Source organism: Egretta garzetta, unplaced genomic scaffold, assembly GCF_000687185.1.
Source record: "Egretta garzetta isolate BGI_Z169 unplaced genomic scaffold, ASM68718v1 scaffold161, whole genome shotgun sequence".
NCBI lineage: Eukaryota > Metazoa > Chordata > Aves > Pelecaniformes > Ardeidae > Egretta > Egretta garzetta.
The window spans coordinates 3,127,255-3,144,827 of record NW_009258754.1 but is presented as its reverse complement, the minus strand read 5'-3'; the positions used below and the strand labels follow the sequence as shown (position 1 = coordinate 3,144,827).

The window sequence follows — 17,573 nt, the reverse complement described above, 5'->3', positions numbered from 1 at the left end:
ATTTAAATCAGAGCTTTGGAAGTCTTTTTTCTTCTTTTTACACCACTATAGAAATTCATAGCAAGCCCCTACCGTGATTTTCCGTGAGAGCAGAATATGTGTAGGCCTAGGAAAACATTCAAAAGGGAGGTCTGTGCAAATAGCAGAGAATTTAAACTCTCAGAACTCATTTATCTTTGTTTTCTTTAAACAGGAAAATCATGAAAGGGAAAGATCTTGACTAAATATATGACATCTGCTCTTTTTAGTTATCTTCTCTGTAGAAGCAATGATGTGAATGTAGGCATGACTACTGCGGGATATAAACAGGAGCGAATTTACAAAGATAGTATCTTTCATGAGACTAATGCTATACTCTAAAAAACAGACCAGCTTTCAGGATATGCAGGCTGAAGCTTTGATCCTCAAAGCACATTACAACTTGAAACTAGCGATGCAAGTTTAACTTGCGCAAGTTAATCAATTACATCAAAGAAGTCTGTACCTGCAACTATGGAGGGGGAAGAATATTAAAAAGAAGAAACTCAGTAAGTCATTAGTTCCTCTTGAAGAGGGGAAAGGTGGGTTCATCAGAAAACAGAGGAATTGCTGGTGGTTCAGGAATGTAAAAAATTATAATAGGCATAGAATCAATACATTTATTGACTCGAAAATTTCTGTGTAGCAGAATCAAGTTTAAACAGTTCTTAATGTGAATTTAACTTTGAAAATTGGCATTTGTATTTCAGTGGAGAAGAGGAATTTCTGCGCCTGAAAGCGTCTCTCCTTTTGCATTTCAATCAGTTGGTCTCATAAAAGACATAATTTCTCCCTCTGGATTCCTTAATTATAGCAAGACCAAAACATACAGGTTCAGTAAGGACACTCACAAAAGAGGGAAGAGTATTTTTATATTTCTACAAGTAAATTCCAAAACCAGAAAGCAAACAAAACTTTACAGCCTTAATTAAAAATAAAAGAAATAAAAAGAGGACACGATCTAATGTGTCCTTCCTTTTTCCAAGTCAAAAAGTTCCCTGATACAAAAGGCCAGTATTTCAAAATTATTAGGAGCATCTCCTTATGCTCAATGAGATGCACATGTTTAGAAGAGAAACATTTAGGAGAACTTTCTGGAGAGATAAAGTTTTGGAATAAAAATCACTCATTTCAGTTTTCAGTGCAGAAGACACAACATCCTAGGAGAGCCTTCTATCACTGCTGTCCATTTATCACCTGTTATTTGACAACTAAAAATGTTTGTTCCCACTTCTGCAGGGGCTGGGAATACCAAGTAATTCAAGAAAACAGGCTCTCCAGATACCTATTTTCCAGCTTAGATTCAGCAGGCAGCTAGAGGTCACAGAACTCAGAAAGGAGGAGTTTTCTGAATTACAACTACAGATTTATTTATTTTATTTTTATGTGATCATTGATAGTAAAGTTCTGTATAACATTTCTTAGTGGGGGTGAGTTAAAGACATGAGAGAAACTGAAGCGTGGAGATTTAAAGCTCCACAATAAGCAGCTCTATTACTAAAATTCATATTTATTCCGATCTTCTGCAGCACTCTTGTGACAAATTAAAGAACTCTGACCTAAAACAAATTCTTACTTGAAATACTGCTGATCCTTCTGAGAAGGCAAATTAAACTAAGCTCACTGGAAGTTAAAGCACCTACAGAGGTTTTCCCAGAGTGAGGTCCCACTAGAAGAGCCCAGAGAAGTTGCTTGCAACAGGCAAACAAGACACACAAGACGAAAGGCATGTTAGCTGCTAACTGCAAACCTGCAGTGGTCTCTTGTGTGTGTGTGTGTGCAGAACGAGGCTATTCGGGGGCACTGGACTTAATAACTGGACAGTTATTAAATTAAAAACAAATGAGGTCCATTCAACAGAAAGCCACTAACACGACAAGTGTCTCAACATGCTTTTGAGTAGGCTGCTGGGGTCACGAACAGTTCAACAGTTAAGATGCTCTCCCCAGTGTGGATGATGAGGAAAAGGAATGAAATTACAAGGTAGAAAAATCAAAATAAAAAAAAAGAAACACTTTCCTTCAGACATGGTGTGTCACACACTGCCACTGGAAAGCATCAAACATTTTACAAGAAACTGTACTTTCATGAAGCTTAGCTTGGGAAAGACTGTCTGATTCCCAAATACCAGCGAAGTAGAAAATGCAGTAATATTAAAAACAATGAATAAATTAATTGGATGTTTTTATTAGTCTTGTGAAAACTTAGGGACAAAGAAAAATTGCAAAAATTGCGATGCCATGTTTCAGGACTTATATCAATCTCTACAGCAAGATTTGTTTCTTGCAGGCAAAGCCATTTGCACTATTGGTGCAAGCTCTCTGAAAGAGCCAGGTACAATGCTGTCCATCATTCAGTACTGTTACCCATGAGTTAGCCAAGACTACCAATGAGCCTGCTCCAATGTAACAACTGTCACGGAAAGAGAAGTCCTTCTGCTATGCTAGGCACAAACAAACCAACAAGCTCGTAGCTATTTGGTACCAGTGAATATGCAACTGGATATGTTGTCCACAATGGATATCTACATTACAGCAGCACCGCAGAACTAGAGCATTAGATATAAAACAACAGTCCTACAAAGGAATTAGAACCTACACCACAGACACTAGCTAGAAAAGATGGAAGAAAAATTACTGCTGTTTTGGATGTACACACAGAAATGATAAAAAAAACAAACAAACAAACCAAAACCCAAACAATCCCACCAAAACAAAACAGCAAATCATCAAGGTGATACAAGTTTCTAGCAGAACCTGGATTTCAACTTAAATCTCCTGGAAGCCAATTTAATACTCAAAACATCCCTTCCTTTTTTAGAGGGCTTTTTCCAATGGAGGTTTATTTATGCAGTCAGATTGTAGGACTTGGGAAACGTTTTAATAGCAGCAGCACCTGATGCCAGGCTGATGTTTACCCAGGTAGCTTAATTTGTGGGAGAGTGTAATTCTGGTTTGTTCCATCCCTAGACAAGCCCTGATCGAATACTTAGCTCAGGAGGATCCATATTCTATTGATTCCCAAGAATTATATGCAGCTAAAATTATCTATAAATAAGGTAAAAATCCGGCCCCCAAAATAATGCCACAGGCACCTTTACTCTGCTTGAGAAGTCACTTCCAAATACATGTATTGAAATTCTGACCCTGTGCCTTAGAGCTGTTCACAATTTGCTATACGAGAAGCCATGCACTTGCCAAACTGATTTTCCTAGTAAAGAGAAAAAAGGCTGAAGCATTTTGCCATTAAAAACATGCATCAGTTTCCCAAGTGTGTGTGTGTCTAACAGTTACTTGTGTGTCTCTTAACAAAGTCTTAAGTGTAATATGAACTAAAAGACTGCATTTTCAAGTGGAAATTGCAATTTGAATAACATCATTTAATACCTTTTCCTTTTTAAAAAATAAATAAATATGGAGGAAACTGATGCAGGCATCACTGAACAGATGCTGACCTTAACTAAGTGCCGCTGTAATGATGGCTTATGACTGGTATTTGAAACTGCCGGTAGAATTCTGTGTACATGAGGACTGTCACTAACATCAGCTCATTTCTGTGTTTTGTTTGCTTTTCCTTAGAAGTCTGAAGACATCTGCCTTTTGTGCCATAGCTTTCAAAAGCCAAAGAAACAATGTATTAAAACCCAAGAACAATCCCAACTGTAAGTACCCCCTGGTATATTAAAGTTATTAAAAACATGAGCTCTACTTTTACACCTACTGTCACCTGGAGAGATTAGAGGCTATGTGACTTACACATTTTCACAGCTGCACAAATGAAACTAGAAGTATCTCTGATCCTGACACCCATTTTAAACAGAATTTGCAAAGACGCCTCCAAATTGAAATGCAGACCCTTTTAAGCGCAGCCATTTATTAATCACTTCAGATATGCTGACACTGCTGCCTCACTGCTGCTTGGCACAGCGGGCTACCCCATACTGAGCTCTGTTCTGCCAATTACTGCACTGCCACTTGGCTAGTTTTTGGCTTCCATTTAAGCTAGTGTGGGTACCCCCGTATGTTACTACAGTCATAGCAATAATGACAGAGCACCTGTGCTCTTTGCCTAAAAGTTAATTAATTAAGTTCCAACGGGACAATATGTGGAATAGGGGGCTACTTCGTACGGCAGCAGAGCCCAAAGTCCTTCAGAGGCTCTTGAAGCACATGCAGTCAGTGGCTTTGGGATGTTAAGGCTGCACAACAAGAGTTTAGGGGGGAAAAAGATGCTATGGCTTAAACATCAACACTAAACACCTGCTGGTGGCAGAAGCACAACTCTTCTTTTATTCTTCTCCCCCCGCATTTACTTGGACGCTATAGTAGGGCTACAAAAAGAAGAGGGAGCCCTTAGGAACATGCTATTCTCTAGTGCTCTAGTCCTTTGTTCTCTGCCCCCACCACAGAACATTCAAATTTGCTTCAATGTACCTTCAGTAGGGCGTTCTGCTTTGTAGCAGATGCTTCAAAACATTTTTATTTTAGACACTGCCTGCAGTTCTTCTCTGAAGGAACAGTTGCAATCTCAAGAAAAAATAAAGCCGGGGGGGTAGGGCATTCAGGCTGATGTGTGTTGTATATTTCTCATGGCTCTATGTCTACAAAGAACATTTCCCAGCAGGAAGGAGGGTTTTTTTGGTGTCTTTTTGAATCAAGCAGACAAAGGATTTCCACTTCATGATCACCAGACATTCTTTTGTGAGATAAACAGGAACGAATAAAGATCCTACATTCCTTTAAGTACACAGAATAAAATCCACTGTGAAATTTTAAAGGTTTATAAAGTAAAAAGCGTTTGAAAATCATCCTCAGGGAGCCAAAAAGTCTAGCTTGCCCTTTGAATATTGCTCTCAGCCTAAACTAGACGCATTTTTTCATTCAACTTTCTCACAACATTTACCTAACTACACTTGCCAGCATGTTTCGCCAAATTAGAAAAACTTCTGCAGAAACCATCTGCTTGACTTTGCTTACATATAATAAAGTATTGCTAAATACAATGTATTGGAAATGTTTGCAGATCTTTACATGGGAACCAAGAGCAGCAGTGCTGACTCAGGCAGATCTCCCGCTGATGTCAGTGGGAATTGTACCTGAACGAGTACTGCTGGATCTGATACAAAGCTTGCTGCGCAGCGATTGCCGCTGACTGACGTGAGAACATATGGTTATAGTTTAACAATACCAACTGTAATGGAGATGAGAAGGAAATTTTATAGCATTTCTGGCTTGCTGCTCCTCTGTAACTATCAGAAACACTTGAATGTAGCTGCTTCTATAGCAGTTTTTCCCAGCTTCAAGTGAACTCTGAGAAACTTGCAAAGTTAAATCCTACCTCAACAAGAACAGTTTGAGTCGATCTGTTGCTATAAAAACTTGAACACTGGGAAGGCTAGATACAAAGTCGAAAATAAGACTTCACAATTTCTCTACAGACTGTACTACATTACCTCTGGATGAGAATGCAGACATTTCAATACCTTTCCCTCGGTCCAATCCAAAGCAGAAATAAAGCCTTCATAGCACTGACTTTGTCAGCCTAGTGGTAAATTACAGCTTTAGTAAGTCTAAAACCTAAAAGTGGTCCAAAACATCACTGACATTATGGCACTGCTGAATTGTGATCACAAAAGCAGCACCTCTCCGTGGATAAAGCAAGCCCTCTCCCTCACAAGAGTGGCAGAAGGATGAAGAACAGCAATACTGAGAAAATCACGAAGAGAAGCCATGATGCGTGTATTCACAAGTCTTAACCACAGCTTTAACAGAAGAGATTCTGTCCCTTCAATACTTCCTAGGAAGGGGTCATATTAGAGACCCACACCCCAAAGAGTGGGTGAAATACTTCCTATTGCAAGCCACTAATTAGCATGCACTCATCACAAATGCCCCTCCTGAACAGCTGCTTACCTTGCATTGACACAGCTATATTTTTCCTTTTGGATGAGTTACTACATCTTTATATCTCCTCCTTCTTTACGTACCTATTGAGACAAAAGGTTTAAATTAAACAAAGCAAATGGGAGAAGTAAGAAATATGGATCACAGCTGTAATTTCTTCCCCTTTGCCAGACTAAGGTAAGGAATACAGTATGTACCTCTCGCCTTAAGCAAAAGCAAGTCCGAAAAGTAAACTGATGCTGAAAGCAAGCATCAACTTACACAGTTAAGCCCACAGAAGCAAATACTTATTATTTAATTTTTGACATCCCTGTGCTACCTTGCTCTTGTTGCTTCCACTCTTGCTCATGTTGTTGTATCTTGTTTATCTCATGTTTCTCTTTTCCAACTGAAACTGTAATTCTGTTCCTTGGAGAGACTGAGAGAAGGGAAGCCATCTGTGGTTCAGGGGTTCTGCCCGTACCATCAGTGCACAGCAAACTTCAACCTACCTCAAAAGCATGGAGTCTCAAAGTGCAACTTAGCACAAAACTGAGGTTTTGTTTAGAGGAGTCCAGCCAGAATCGTGTTAAAAGCAAGAGTACAGCTATATTCATCAGAGTGAGTGGGATAAATCAGGAACAGGACATTACATTGCCCGCAATGTCACTCGCATGTGAGCCCAAAGCAGCGATTCCAAAGGAGTGCTGATCAGAAACATTTGCAAAGCTGCAGGAGGAACTGAACTTCAACTCTGCGCAGTGCTATGTTATTTAACACCTCATCAAAGGAGACCTGGGTTTCATTTTGGACAGTAGACTTTATTAGAAATTTTCTCCTCATTCATCAGTAAATTCACATTAAAATATGCTGAAGGCAGCTCAGTCTAAACATTTGACATCCTGCCATAACAACAACTTCCAGTTTAAAAACTAGATAACTGATCAGGCAGATAACTTGAAACATGTAAGAAATGCAAATAGAAAGCAGCATCTTAAAAAATGGGATAAGCCTGAAAAATTAATACATTTCAGGTGGAGTTGGGGAAAAAAAACAAAAATCAGTCACCCCAAGATGGGAAACTGTTAAATGAGAAGTCCACAGACTCTAAACAGATAAATAAACATTATAACCACACATACATTAAAAAGAGAACCAAGTACTTAGAGTTCATACCACATAAAAATCATAAATTTGTTCAAATAAGAAAGTGACAAGCTTTCTAAAATATGAATATCCTAAATTCTTGGGATAGTGAACACTTTGTTATAAACTGCAGAACTTTGGAGGGACTAGATTTGGTCTTGAAAACAATGCACTGCATCTCACTGTTACCACGTCCAAAACCTAATCTTTCTGACACATATACCAGTTTTTTCCTCTAGTGTTTTTATATCACATACTCTTTCTTCTAGACAGTAATCTGCTCCATTTTACATGTTCAAGCTTTTAGGTATTATAGGCCTGATTATGTTGAGGGCTGAACTCAAAGCTCTCAACAACGCTGGATAACAAAGGCAAAGTTTAAATATTTTTCAGAAGTTACTGTCAAGATTTTTCCTTTGCTAATTTATTTTTATCTATTGGAGTAAGGTGTAGGAGAGAGAAAAAAAGAAAAAAAATCATCACATTATTGAAGAATGCTCTGTCCTGCATGACAGTGGATCTTGGAGGTCAGATTTTCTATTGGCATTTACCAGAGGCAACGAAGATAAACCAATATATGACAGATGAGAATAATGGCCTTCAGGACTGTAAACACACCAGGCAACAGATAATACACGAATCTCAATCAAACCAATGTTTTCACATTCTTTAATAGTCCCCCACAGTGATCCGCTTCCACTGGTTCAGAAAAAAATATATATTAAAAATTAAATAACACTTAAGTGTCCATCATGAAGATTTATATTTTGCTGTAAACAATTTTCTGCCATTTGCATTGATGTAGTCCAACATGAGGCCAGAGGGTTCTAGACGTCTTATTGGTACTGTAAATAATTTTTCAGAGACAGAGGCAAAGGTAGAATTTCTATGTCATGCAGGCGGTCTCTGCCAAGAGCAAAACGAATTGATCTTCGGCACAAGTCCATTAAAGGCAGGGGTTCCGCTGAAAAAGACAGAAGCAAAATAATAAAGAGTTAATTTTCCAGCATCCCTATTTACAGACAGTGTTTTATTTATTAACATAGATTCTACATTGTATTAAAAAGTCATAAAGATAGTAATGGTATTGTGAAAAATATTTGACGACCGTGAGGCAATTAAGATAATCAATAGAAGCAAAGACGGAATTCTATGCATTTCACCCGTAAGAAGCAACTACAAAGTTTCAGACTGAGCTTCCTTATCTGTAAGGCTTAAAATAATAACCCAAAACCACTCTTCAGGCTTACCAAGTTGCAGCATAATAAGTTATTACATTTCCAGATTTCTAACAACACAAAGAGCTTCCACTCTGTTTATAACACAACATTCGTCACGTCGTGTTAACGTGAACGACACTGGCAACTTCTGACCTTTGCATACCAGTTCCTTCTGCGCCTTAGAAATTGGGAATGGTACTTAAGGGTAACCAAACTTCTCAGCAAACACTACTTTTCCTGCAACACTCTCTTAGCCTTTCTTTCTAGGAAGTTCATTGGAAGCAAAAAACCTAAATAAAACACCCTCAGAAAGTGAGAGGAAATTTAAACCTTTTCCTCCGTGGATAAATTTGGGGTGGAGGAGTCAGCTGACTAGAAGGCAGGGTGTGTGTTCTCATATGTATACACACAAACACCCCCAAAATATACCAACATCTTGTAGATGCGCTTAGTTTAATTTAATACCGCTGAATTAAGTAACTGTCACAAATGCCTGGCTAGTAGCACTTAAGATTGGAGCCCCAAAGACAGTGATCTGCAGCATCTCAAACCATCTCATCCCTGCATCCCATCCTGCCTGCAAGACTCGTGTAGAATTGCAGGAACATCATAGCATTTCCATCCAATGGTAGCGTGAACGACCTCTGTGATTGTGGGGTTTGCAACAGAAATGTTTTTGCAGCATGAACTGGAATAAAGCCGTGAAGTCTTTAACCAGTTACAGCTATCTCAAGAACAACTTTAATCAGATGGATTTGGCTGCACATGTTGGTTTAAAAGGGTAAGAGCTTAAAAGACTACAGGAAACTCTTCCTCTTTATGTGATAAAACAGTAATAGCCTTTAAAACCTTACTAGTACTTTCAAACAGAGGAAAAAAAAAAAGTAATGTCATATGCCTATATTGTAGTGATGACCTTTTATAACTTGCCAGATTACTTCCAACTGCTCAACACTGTACAGCACTCAGTGGTTTTATCAGGAGTTCTTTTATGTGTCACATGTAGATTTACACAAACTACATTAATCTACCAATCCTTTAGCTGATATTATTTTAAATCCTACTTGAAAAAAAATCATTACAAAGCACAAAATATCCGATTTAAGGATTGGTTTTATATGCTATAATGGTCTGCTCTGGTGACACACCACTGACTTAATGGATTTCCCATCAGTTATCCCAGCATTGTGTTTGATTTGTATAGTCCACAGTTCACTATGGTGTTCCCCAAGAGTGTCTAGGGAAAAAGCTTAGAAAGCATTCTGTCGTATGCTGAAAGACTGAAAATCTCATTTAACTTTATAACCACTTCAGTGACTCAGATATGGAGTCTACTGCTCCTTAAAAATCCACTTCAGCTGTAATTTTGGCTATTAAAAGATTAAAAAGTAAGAGCCCTCACATTCCAGTAATAAAGTAACATATTCTATACATCAGTGATCTTAGTTTTTATTTTTACATACCAGAATTATGAACATTAAATCTTAAGGGATGAAGCTTTAAAATTCGTTAACTAGCGTTAATAAGTAGAAGCTAAATAGCTCATGAGTTCCGAGACACAGAATACAACACACCTTACAAGTCTTACACCATAACAACAATTTTCTGAGTATCTTCCCAGAATCTCTGAGGTGCCATTAAGAAGATGTAAAATAAGGACTAAGAATGTTTAAAGCCATTAACTGACCATGTGGTCTCTTTTTTTTTTCCCCCCTACACAAAGGAATATGTAAAACGTAGCCATCTGTGCAGCCAGGCACAGAGTTAATCCTAAACTTCAAAACACAATTTAAGGAAAGGTTAAAATATTTTTCAAGCCTGAAATGCTAAATGAATGTCTCCTGTCTCACTTCTACAGGGAATTTTCAAATGCTAAAGAAAATGTCCCCAAGTGTTTGCAACAGCTGCTAAATTACACATACCGAGTGCTTTTTTGCAACTTGAAAATTTAACTATACCCTTTTCATTCTCCTTTCTATCCCACAGCAGTTGAAACCTACAGCAAAATTAGAACAGGTTTGTCCTACAATACTAAATGAAAGTTATATTTTCTGGGGTGCTGGCTGCAAGAACTTGATGAAAAACTGTAATAATAGCATTTTAAGTAAAAACTTTTGGCAGCTATGAGTAGTCTTAAATGATCAAAAATTAAATTCAGGAAAACAAATCACTTCAGGTTTCAAAATAGTTTATGGGATAAATGTAAACCTGTTTAAAATTAAAGACCACAATTTTTAGACAGCATAACTCAACAGAGCCACTATTAAGCGTTTGGAACGTACCTTAATGTAAGCACTCTCCCACCCATCACATCTCACATTTTTACTACGTATCTTAGAATGGAGGATTACTTGGAAAAAAGTTTGGTTTTTAAGAAGCACGTGTTAAGTTCTGAAAACTGGGCGAGTTTCAGAGGGAGGCATTTGTGTTAATACAGGGAAGAGGCAGGAGATGGCTTGTATAAGGGTTGGGCAGAGCCTTGGTCCTGTGCTGTGCGGCTGCTGGGAGTGCTTCTCAATGCTGGCCGCTGGGTGCATCCCCCAGCAGCACCCTGCCCTGAAGCCGAGAAGAGCAACTCAGCCATGCACCTTTCTCCTTCACACCGGGTTCCTGGCCTGGATGGGTGCCGCCACATCCCCCAACAGGTCCCCCCCGTTGGGAACCGGCAGAGCAAAGGCATGCTGGAGCGCCGCTGCCCGGCAGTCTAGACACCAGCAAGTGGTAATTTCAGAGATGCTTTAACATTCTTCAGGTGCCAATAGCTGGCGTACAGCCTGGCTGCCAATATCTGGGTGCCAAGCCCAGGCTCTGCTGTGCCCCCATTGCAACCCCGATGGCTCACCAGCTGCAAAGCATTTCCTGCGCTGGAGCTCGGGGAGAGGGAACTGGGGTGATGTTAGCACAGCACAGCATGCCGGGGAGGAGGGGATGCTCATCATCTGCTTAACAGCCGAACTGTCTCTTTTACACACATGCAAACACCAAAAGCACTTCAGGTTTTCAGGGAAATTCAGTCAGAAATAAAAGTATCACACGTCACCGGGTTGTTTGGAAAGGAAAGTTCGACCATTCTGAGTATGTATTGCTGTGCACCCTGCCTAAAACATACGTGCAGACTCGATGTATCCGAAACACTCAACCGCACATTCAAACGTTCAGAACAGTACTTCCAAAATGCTATTTTCATTTGAGATCATACAAATGCTCAGAATAGAATATTCTAATAATGCAAGAGATGGAAGACAAATATTCTCAAGCCACATGGTTAGCTGTGAGTTTGGCTACTGACAAAGTCTTTCTTTCACAACGTTAAGTATTCACTTTTGAAAAACTTTTAAATTCAGGGATATTAACGGATTGTCAGAGCATCTCACTACTAAGTATACCTAGTATGCATTCTAAGCGTTGTATGTTTAGCTTAAGCCACAATGGAATGGAATTGGAGCATTCAAGCCCCCCAGAAGAGCATGAAGCAGACATTTTGCCCATGCTATGTGAACTCCAGTAATGTTCTTGCCATTAGAAAAAGGAGGAATTAATTTCTGAGCTGGAATGTGAAATTGTAAAGAAAACATGATTCACAAGAATGGCTCTTTGTATTAAATTCCCAACCAGGCTAAGAAATTCCAAGCGCGGCACTCCAGGGCAAGGGAGCAAGCTTCGCACAGGAAACCCAGCGCTTCCTCCCAGGCTGCAGCAGAACTCCGAGAGCAGAGCGTGGGTATGGCTCACTGGGCATGCACGCGCTGAGCCCCGGCCGCCTCCCTTCACCTTCCTGAACATACTTTAAGGAATTGTCCTCTCGTTTAAAGTTTATGACAAAATCTCTTCACCCAAAGGTAGCTCCTCGTAAACTGTCACATTACAGGAAACTGTTTTTCAAGTGGAAAAAAAAAAGTGGAAAAAATAATATGGCTTAATTTATGTGTCAGAGTTTAATTCCCGTGTCTCCCAATTTCATACCAGTAGTTTCCAAGAAGGCTCATTAAAAAAAAATCCAAACCAGCTAAGAAACAGGCCTTTGCTTCCACTCCTTCTCAGCATTGTATCTGCAGCAGACCTGCCAGGGGTCACAGTACAGGATACTCCGTCGCAAACCTCCCCTTCCCTGCCCTACAGTTACATGCATGCCTCTACTTGAAAACCTGGGAGCAAGGGCCAACAACGGCTGCTCTTCTCGCACGGAGCCGCATTTCACCGAGCGGTATCCCAAATAGCTATTTAATACAATAGCTAATAGATTAAAAATGGCTTAAATAGCTACCAAATAGCTATTTTTATTTCATTAGTTTAATTAATTTATTGAATAGCTATTAAAAACAGAAAACAGCTGTGGTTAGATATCTCGATATAGTCATCCTAATGGTACCACTGATGGTTTAAGGACAACGGCAAAGAAACATTTGTAACCAGAAACAAGTATGGGCTTGTGAGCGTATCTCCGATAAATACGCATCTGCGATAGCAATTTGCACATCGTTACCAGCTGAAAAGTTCATTTAGTTTTGGCAACCTGTAGTTATTTAACAATCTGGCGCTCCAACAAGATTGCCTCATCTCTGTAAACAGGCTTTTATAGTTGAGATACTAAAGTCATTTAGCATCCAATAACACTAAATGTTATTAACTGCCACATTACATAAGGCTCATACAAAAGAGCAGCTTTTAGCACACAACAATTATTTGCCAAACGAAAATACTCCTTTTTTAAAGAAATGTTTAAAGCTCTAACAGCACATAATGTTCATGGCTTTCATTAATTTAAGAACATATCTTTATCTCATTTTATAAAATTGGAGCTGTCTGAGGGGAAAAAAAAACAGTCAAAGCAAAATTAAAGCTGGTTGGAAAACAAAAGGAAGTTTTGGTGAGAATCATCATTTTTTAGTTATTTTATAGGTCTACCTAAGATACCAAATTATCTTATATTTTGATATTTTTAGCCTTAAACTTATTAAAAAGCACTTCTATTCAGTGATTCATGTTACTGTTTCCATCTGCTGTAAGGCAGCTTTAATGTCAGATTTAAAAAAAAAGAAAAAGAAAAAAGAAAACAATACAGTGTTACAAGACAGAGATGCAATCACACATCATTAAATAAGCAGATGACACCTCCCCAGTCCTAACTTGGTTGTGCTAACAACAGTGCCACAAGGGAATCATAGAATCATTTAGGTTGGAAAAGACCTTTAAGATCATCAAGTCCAACCATTACCCTAGCACTGCCAACTCCACCACTAAACCGTGTCCCTAAGCACCACATCTACACGGCTTTTAAATACCTCCAGGGATGGGGACCCCCCCACTTCCCTGGGCAGCCTGTTCCAGTGCATATGAGAGCCGGTGCATTAACGAGGTGACAGCAGCATTGCCTTTCGTGCCCCAGACTGCCCATCACCTGGCAGAGGAGCGAGATGAAGCAGCACCACCTCAAGAACGGGAAAGAAAGTAACCTCTGGCAAAAGTCATACATGCCTGGTGCACAGAGGGAGCCTTGGAAGCTAGGAAAATGCATGGTGTTTGTACCCGAACTGGGCGTAAAGTTTCCCGTACATGTTATGTGCCTGGTGGCCATTGCTCGGTTCCCCTCTCGGCCCTCTCCTCTTTGCCACCAGTAAGTCAGCATCACTCAGGCTCCCACGCTGCACGTCTTTTCACTGCTCAATTTTCATCTCATACTTTGCCAAGCTGAAGGAACATCATCTTCAGAGGGATGATGTCCCCAAAAGATTAACCCTTTGTCATAGAAAGGGGATCCAATATGGACACGAGATTACATTCTTGGAATGTCCCTGTTCTGGTGGGCCTCTATAAACCCGATGGGACAGGAAAGCTCTCTCCATGGCTCGTCACCACTTGGCTACCTGGCGCCTACCCATTCCGACGGACATTCCTCTGTCCCCCACCAGGGCACCTGAGTGCCCGCCATACTCCAGACTGCAGCATTTTTTTTTTTTTTTTTTAAATCCTTTTTTTTTCAATTTTCCCCCTTCCTCCAGGTATTAAAACACCTGCTAAGGAGGAACGTGGCCTAAGTGTTTCTATTAGGGTGATTTAGGGTGTACAGAAATTTGTAACTACCACTTAATTATCACATATAATAAACATACAAATATATGTAAGCCAGGAGTTTTCCTTCCAACCTTTCTGCCAAAGATTAATTATTGTTTTAATTTTCACAGTGCAGGCCAAATTCTTTCCCCTGCATAATACGGCACATAAATACACCCCCCGTGACATATTTACGGCTTCCCTGATGCAACTGATGGAAAATTTGAGTCGTGTTCCTTAAATGGCACAATCTAGAGAAAGGAAATTGCAAATAATATATTAAAGAACACAGACTATGACCAGTCATAAAAAATGCTAATAAATCTCCTAACAGCAATGAAATTTCAGACAAAGGATAACAGGATAAAAAGAAATCACTTATCTCTTTTTCCCACAGATGTCTTTAAGCTCTGCAGCCCAACCCAGCAAACTGTACAAGCGGAGGACCTTAGAGCATCGCATTTTAATTACAGCTCAGGTGATCCAGAGGAACTGCTGCTCTCAAGAATTCCACAATTCAGAAGGGAAGACCAGGGTTTTTCAAAAGAGCATTGCCATTTTTTTTTCTAACTCCCACTCCTACTACCAACCTTAGGCTGGCTTTGCAAAAGTCGCATGCCACAAATCTCAGAGCTGCCCAGCAGCAGCTGATGCTGTTACCGTGGGCAGAGCACCCGCACACCCTCCTTCAGCCCCTCTGACATCGCCCTCCCACCCCTGCCACTTGCTCACATCCAGCTGGAAGCTGTCGCGCTCGCTTCTTCAAAAGCGTAACGGGTGGCAGATGGTGAGATTTTTTGTTATCAGTCAGGGCTGATAAACAGCCGCTGTCTCCAGCAGTTGTCTACTAGGACAAACAAAGCTTTATGTAGTACCACATCAGCACCTTGCTCTTAGCAGACAGGGTGGGGAAGTAAAAACACAAACATACCACAAACACCCCCCTGTATCTGAGCTAACCCACATGCCACAAAAATTTGGTACTTGAAATTAAATACATTAAAGGGAGAGAAGCAGGCAAGAAAGCTTGAATAGAGGGAAGGGGTAAACCTCCTTCCTCCACCTGTCTGGTGCTAGGCAGGGGGGGCGATTCTTGTACAGATACCTTTGGCTTTTAAGTGTTAAATGCAGTTAAGCACAGTTTAAAACTTCAGTCAGGCATCATTTAGCAGAATTAAGCTGAAAAAGCAGCAGTGAACAAGCAGATATTCTGCAGCATCATTTGTTTTCAGTTAATGCTCTCCAGCTGTGCTTTCTTGAGAGGAAAAGAATTGAAACACAGAACAGAATGAAAACAAACCAAAACCAATCCCAAAAGCCAGTGGCCTCCTGTTAGGGGCTCGATAAAGAATCTGTCATTTGAGCACAAGTGCATATCCCCTTACAACTTGATTTTTGCATTTCAGCGTTTGCAATCGCCTGTGAAGACGACGCAAGATTTGGACAACGGGTCCTGACTCTTAAGCACTACAGCACATGCCTAAATCCAATGAATTCAACGCAGGCTTAAAATTCATTCTTAAAGATTTCAATGTAGTCGACTTAAGCACCTGTCTAAACAGGTTTTTTGAATCATAGTGGTTATAGCAGCGTTTCTCCTAGAAGAGCAATTTGTGTACACTTATGTGAAGACTGTATACAGAAAGTCATATACATACATAGCTGTAGAAACCCTCTCTGGGAGGTTCAATGTGCTCTACAGTTCTCACCCAGGGTTTATGATACACCTAAAAAGGGCTCTAAATCAAGCACATTTAATAGATAGAACAGGAGCAATACAAAGTCTGGCCCAGGCCAAATCTACAAGCAAACTTCACTGTGGAAATTTTCCTGAAAACCTTCATTTTCTGAATTACAACAGCTAATTTAAATGTACAGATGCATTATAATAATTCAATTTCCAGAAACAAAAAAAACCCCCACAAACATGGGGATAATTCATATTTGAAAACATTTTAACACACTGCTACTCCAACCTACAGATTACTGAGTTGTACTGCTCTACATAATTCTGCAGCTGCAAACCAGAGCAAGATAATAATGATTTTTACCAGCAAACAAGTGTCTTTTTTTAAAAAAAGGAGCGAAGCCCTGTAAGAAGCTGGTTTTGTTACAGCTTGATAGATTTGCATGCTGCCAGGGAGGGCGAGGGAGAACGGCGGCCACTTCCCTTCTGAAAGAGGAAGCGCAGGTACGATTGCGCTCCCTGCGTGCACGGGCACAAGGCAAATAGGAAGGATGAGCTGGGAAGATTTGCTTTCTGGCCTTGATTTGTTTGTTCTTCTCCTCCCCTCAAATACTTCCACAAAACAGCTCTTCTCTTTGTTCTTGAACACAGTACGAACGTAAATTGAGACAGTTACTTCAGCGATGATCTAAACATTCTGGCGTAGAAAAGACACCTAACATAAACACATGCTCTTTAAAACCAACAAAAAAAATGAAGTGCTTGACATTAGAGATGAGCCCAAGCTACAACCATGAGCTCCGTAGCTCCTCCCAGCTCAAACTTCCTCAGCTTTAATATGTTGGGAATGAGGATTTGGCTTAAATTAATCTCTAATGTATACTTTATAGCTTTTTCTTTTAGAAACACATTTATCACCATTAAATTCAGCTTGTGTGCCAGGCCATAAAGAGGGACGTTAAAATATATCAAGGTGAGAGAAGATTAAAGCTTGGATGAGAATTTCACCGAATAGATGCATTGGAGTTCAAAGACAATGCTGTTGGGAGGTTATGGACAGATTTATAGGCAAAGTAATAATCCAGAAAGTTGAAGAAAAGTTCAGGTTTCAAGGACAAACCATTGCAGCCAGCTATTGCAACAGGAGCTGGTGCCCTGCACACAAAGAATATGCCACACCACGACCGCAGTCTGATGACACAATCCCTTGCGCTTTATCTCTTCATGAAATGCGCTTCAGAAATGGGCAAATAAAACAAAATCACCCATGCACAGGTACACTCCTATGACAACCTTTATGGTTGTGAACAAGTCTTTATTGTTTGGGGGTACAGGGGGCCGGGGATCAGGATCTTTTCCCTTCCCTACCCTGCAATTCAGTGGCACATTTCTGTCTTAGCAGTATTACAGCAGGAAATGAGACTTCTTGGTGAGAAACCTAATCATACGTATTAAAAAATTCTAAAATTCAAAATCGTTGGTTTTCATAGTTTTTCTTTAGCATAACCCAGAACACAGAACGTGCTTATCAAGTACACTTTTTCCAAGAGATAAGGGAGTGTGTGTGAA

At 40.0% G+C, this 17,573-nt stretch overlaps 1 protein-coding gene across 1 annotated transcript in view; it reads right to left on the bottom strand.

Annotated features, from left to right (window-relative positions):
• Positions 1-7,464: 7,464 nt before the first annotated feature.
• SPSB4 (splA/ryanodine receptor domain and SOCS box containing 4) overlaps positions 7,465-17,573 on the bottom strand; it is a 70,953-nt gene continuing 60,844 nt past the window's right edge. The window contains exon 3 of the mRNA XM_009649136.2: positions 7,465-8,010. Coding sequence (XP_009647431.1) covers positions 7,883-8,010 — 128 coding nt within the window. The 3' untranslated portion in view covers positions 7,465-7,882. The remainder of the gene's footprint in view (positions 8,011-17,573) is intronic.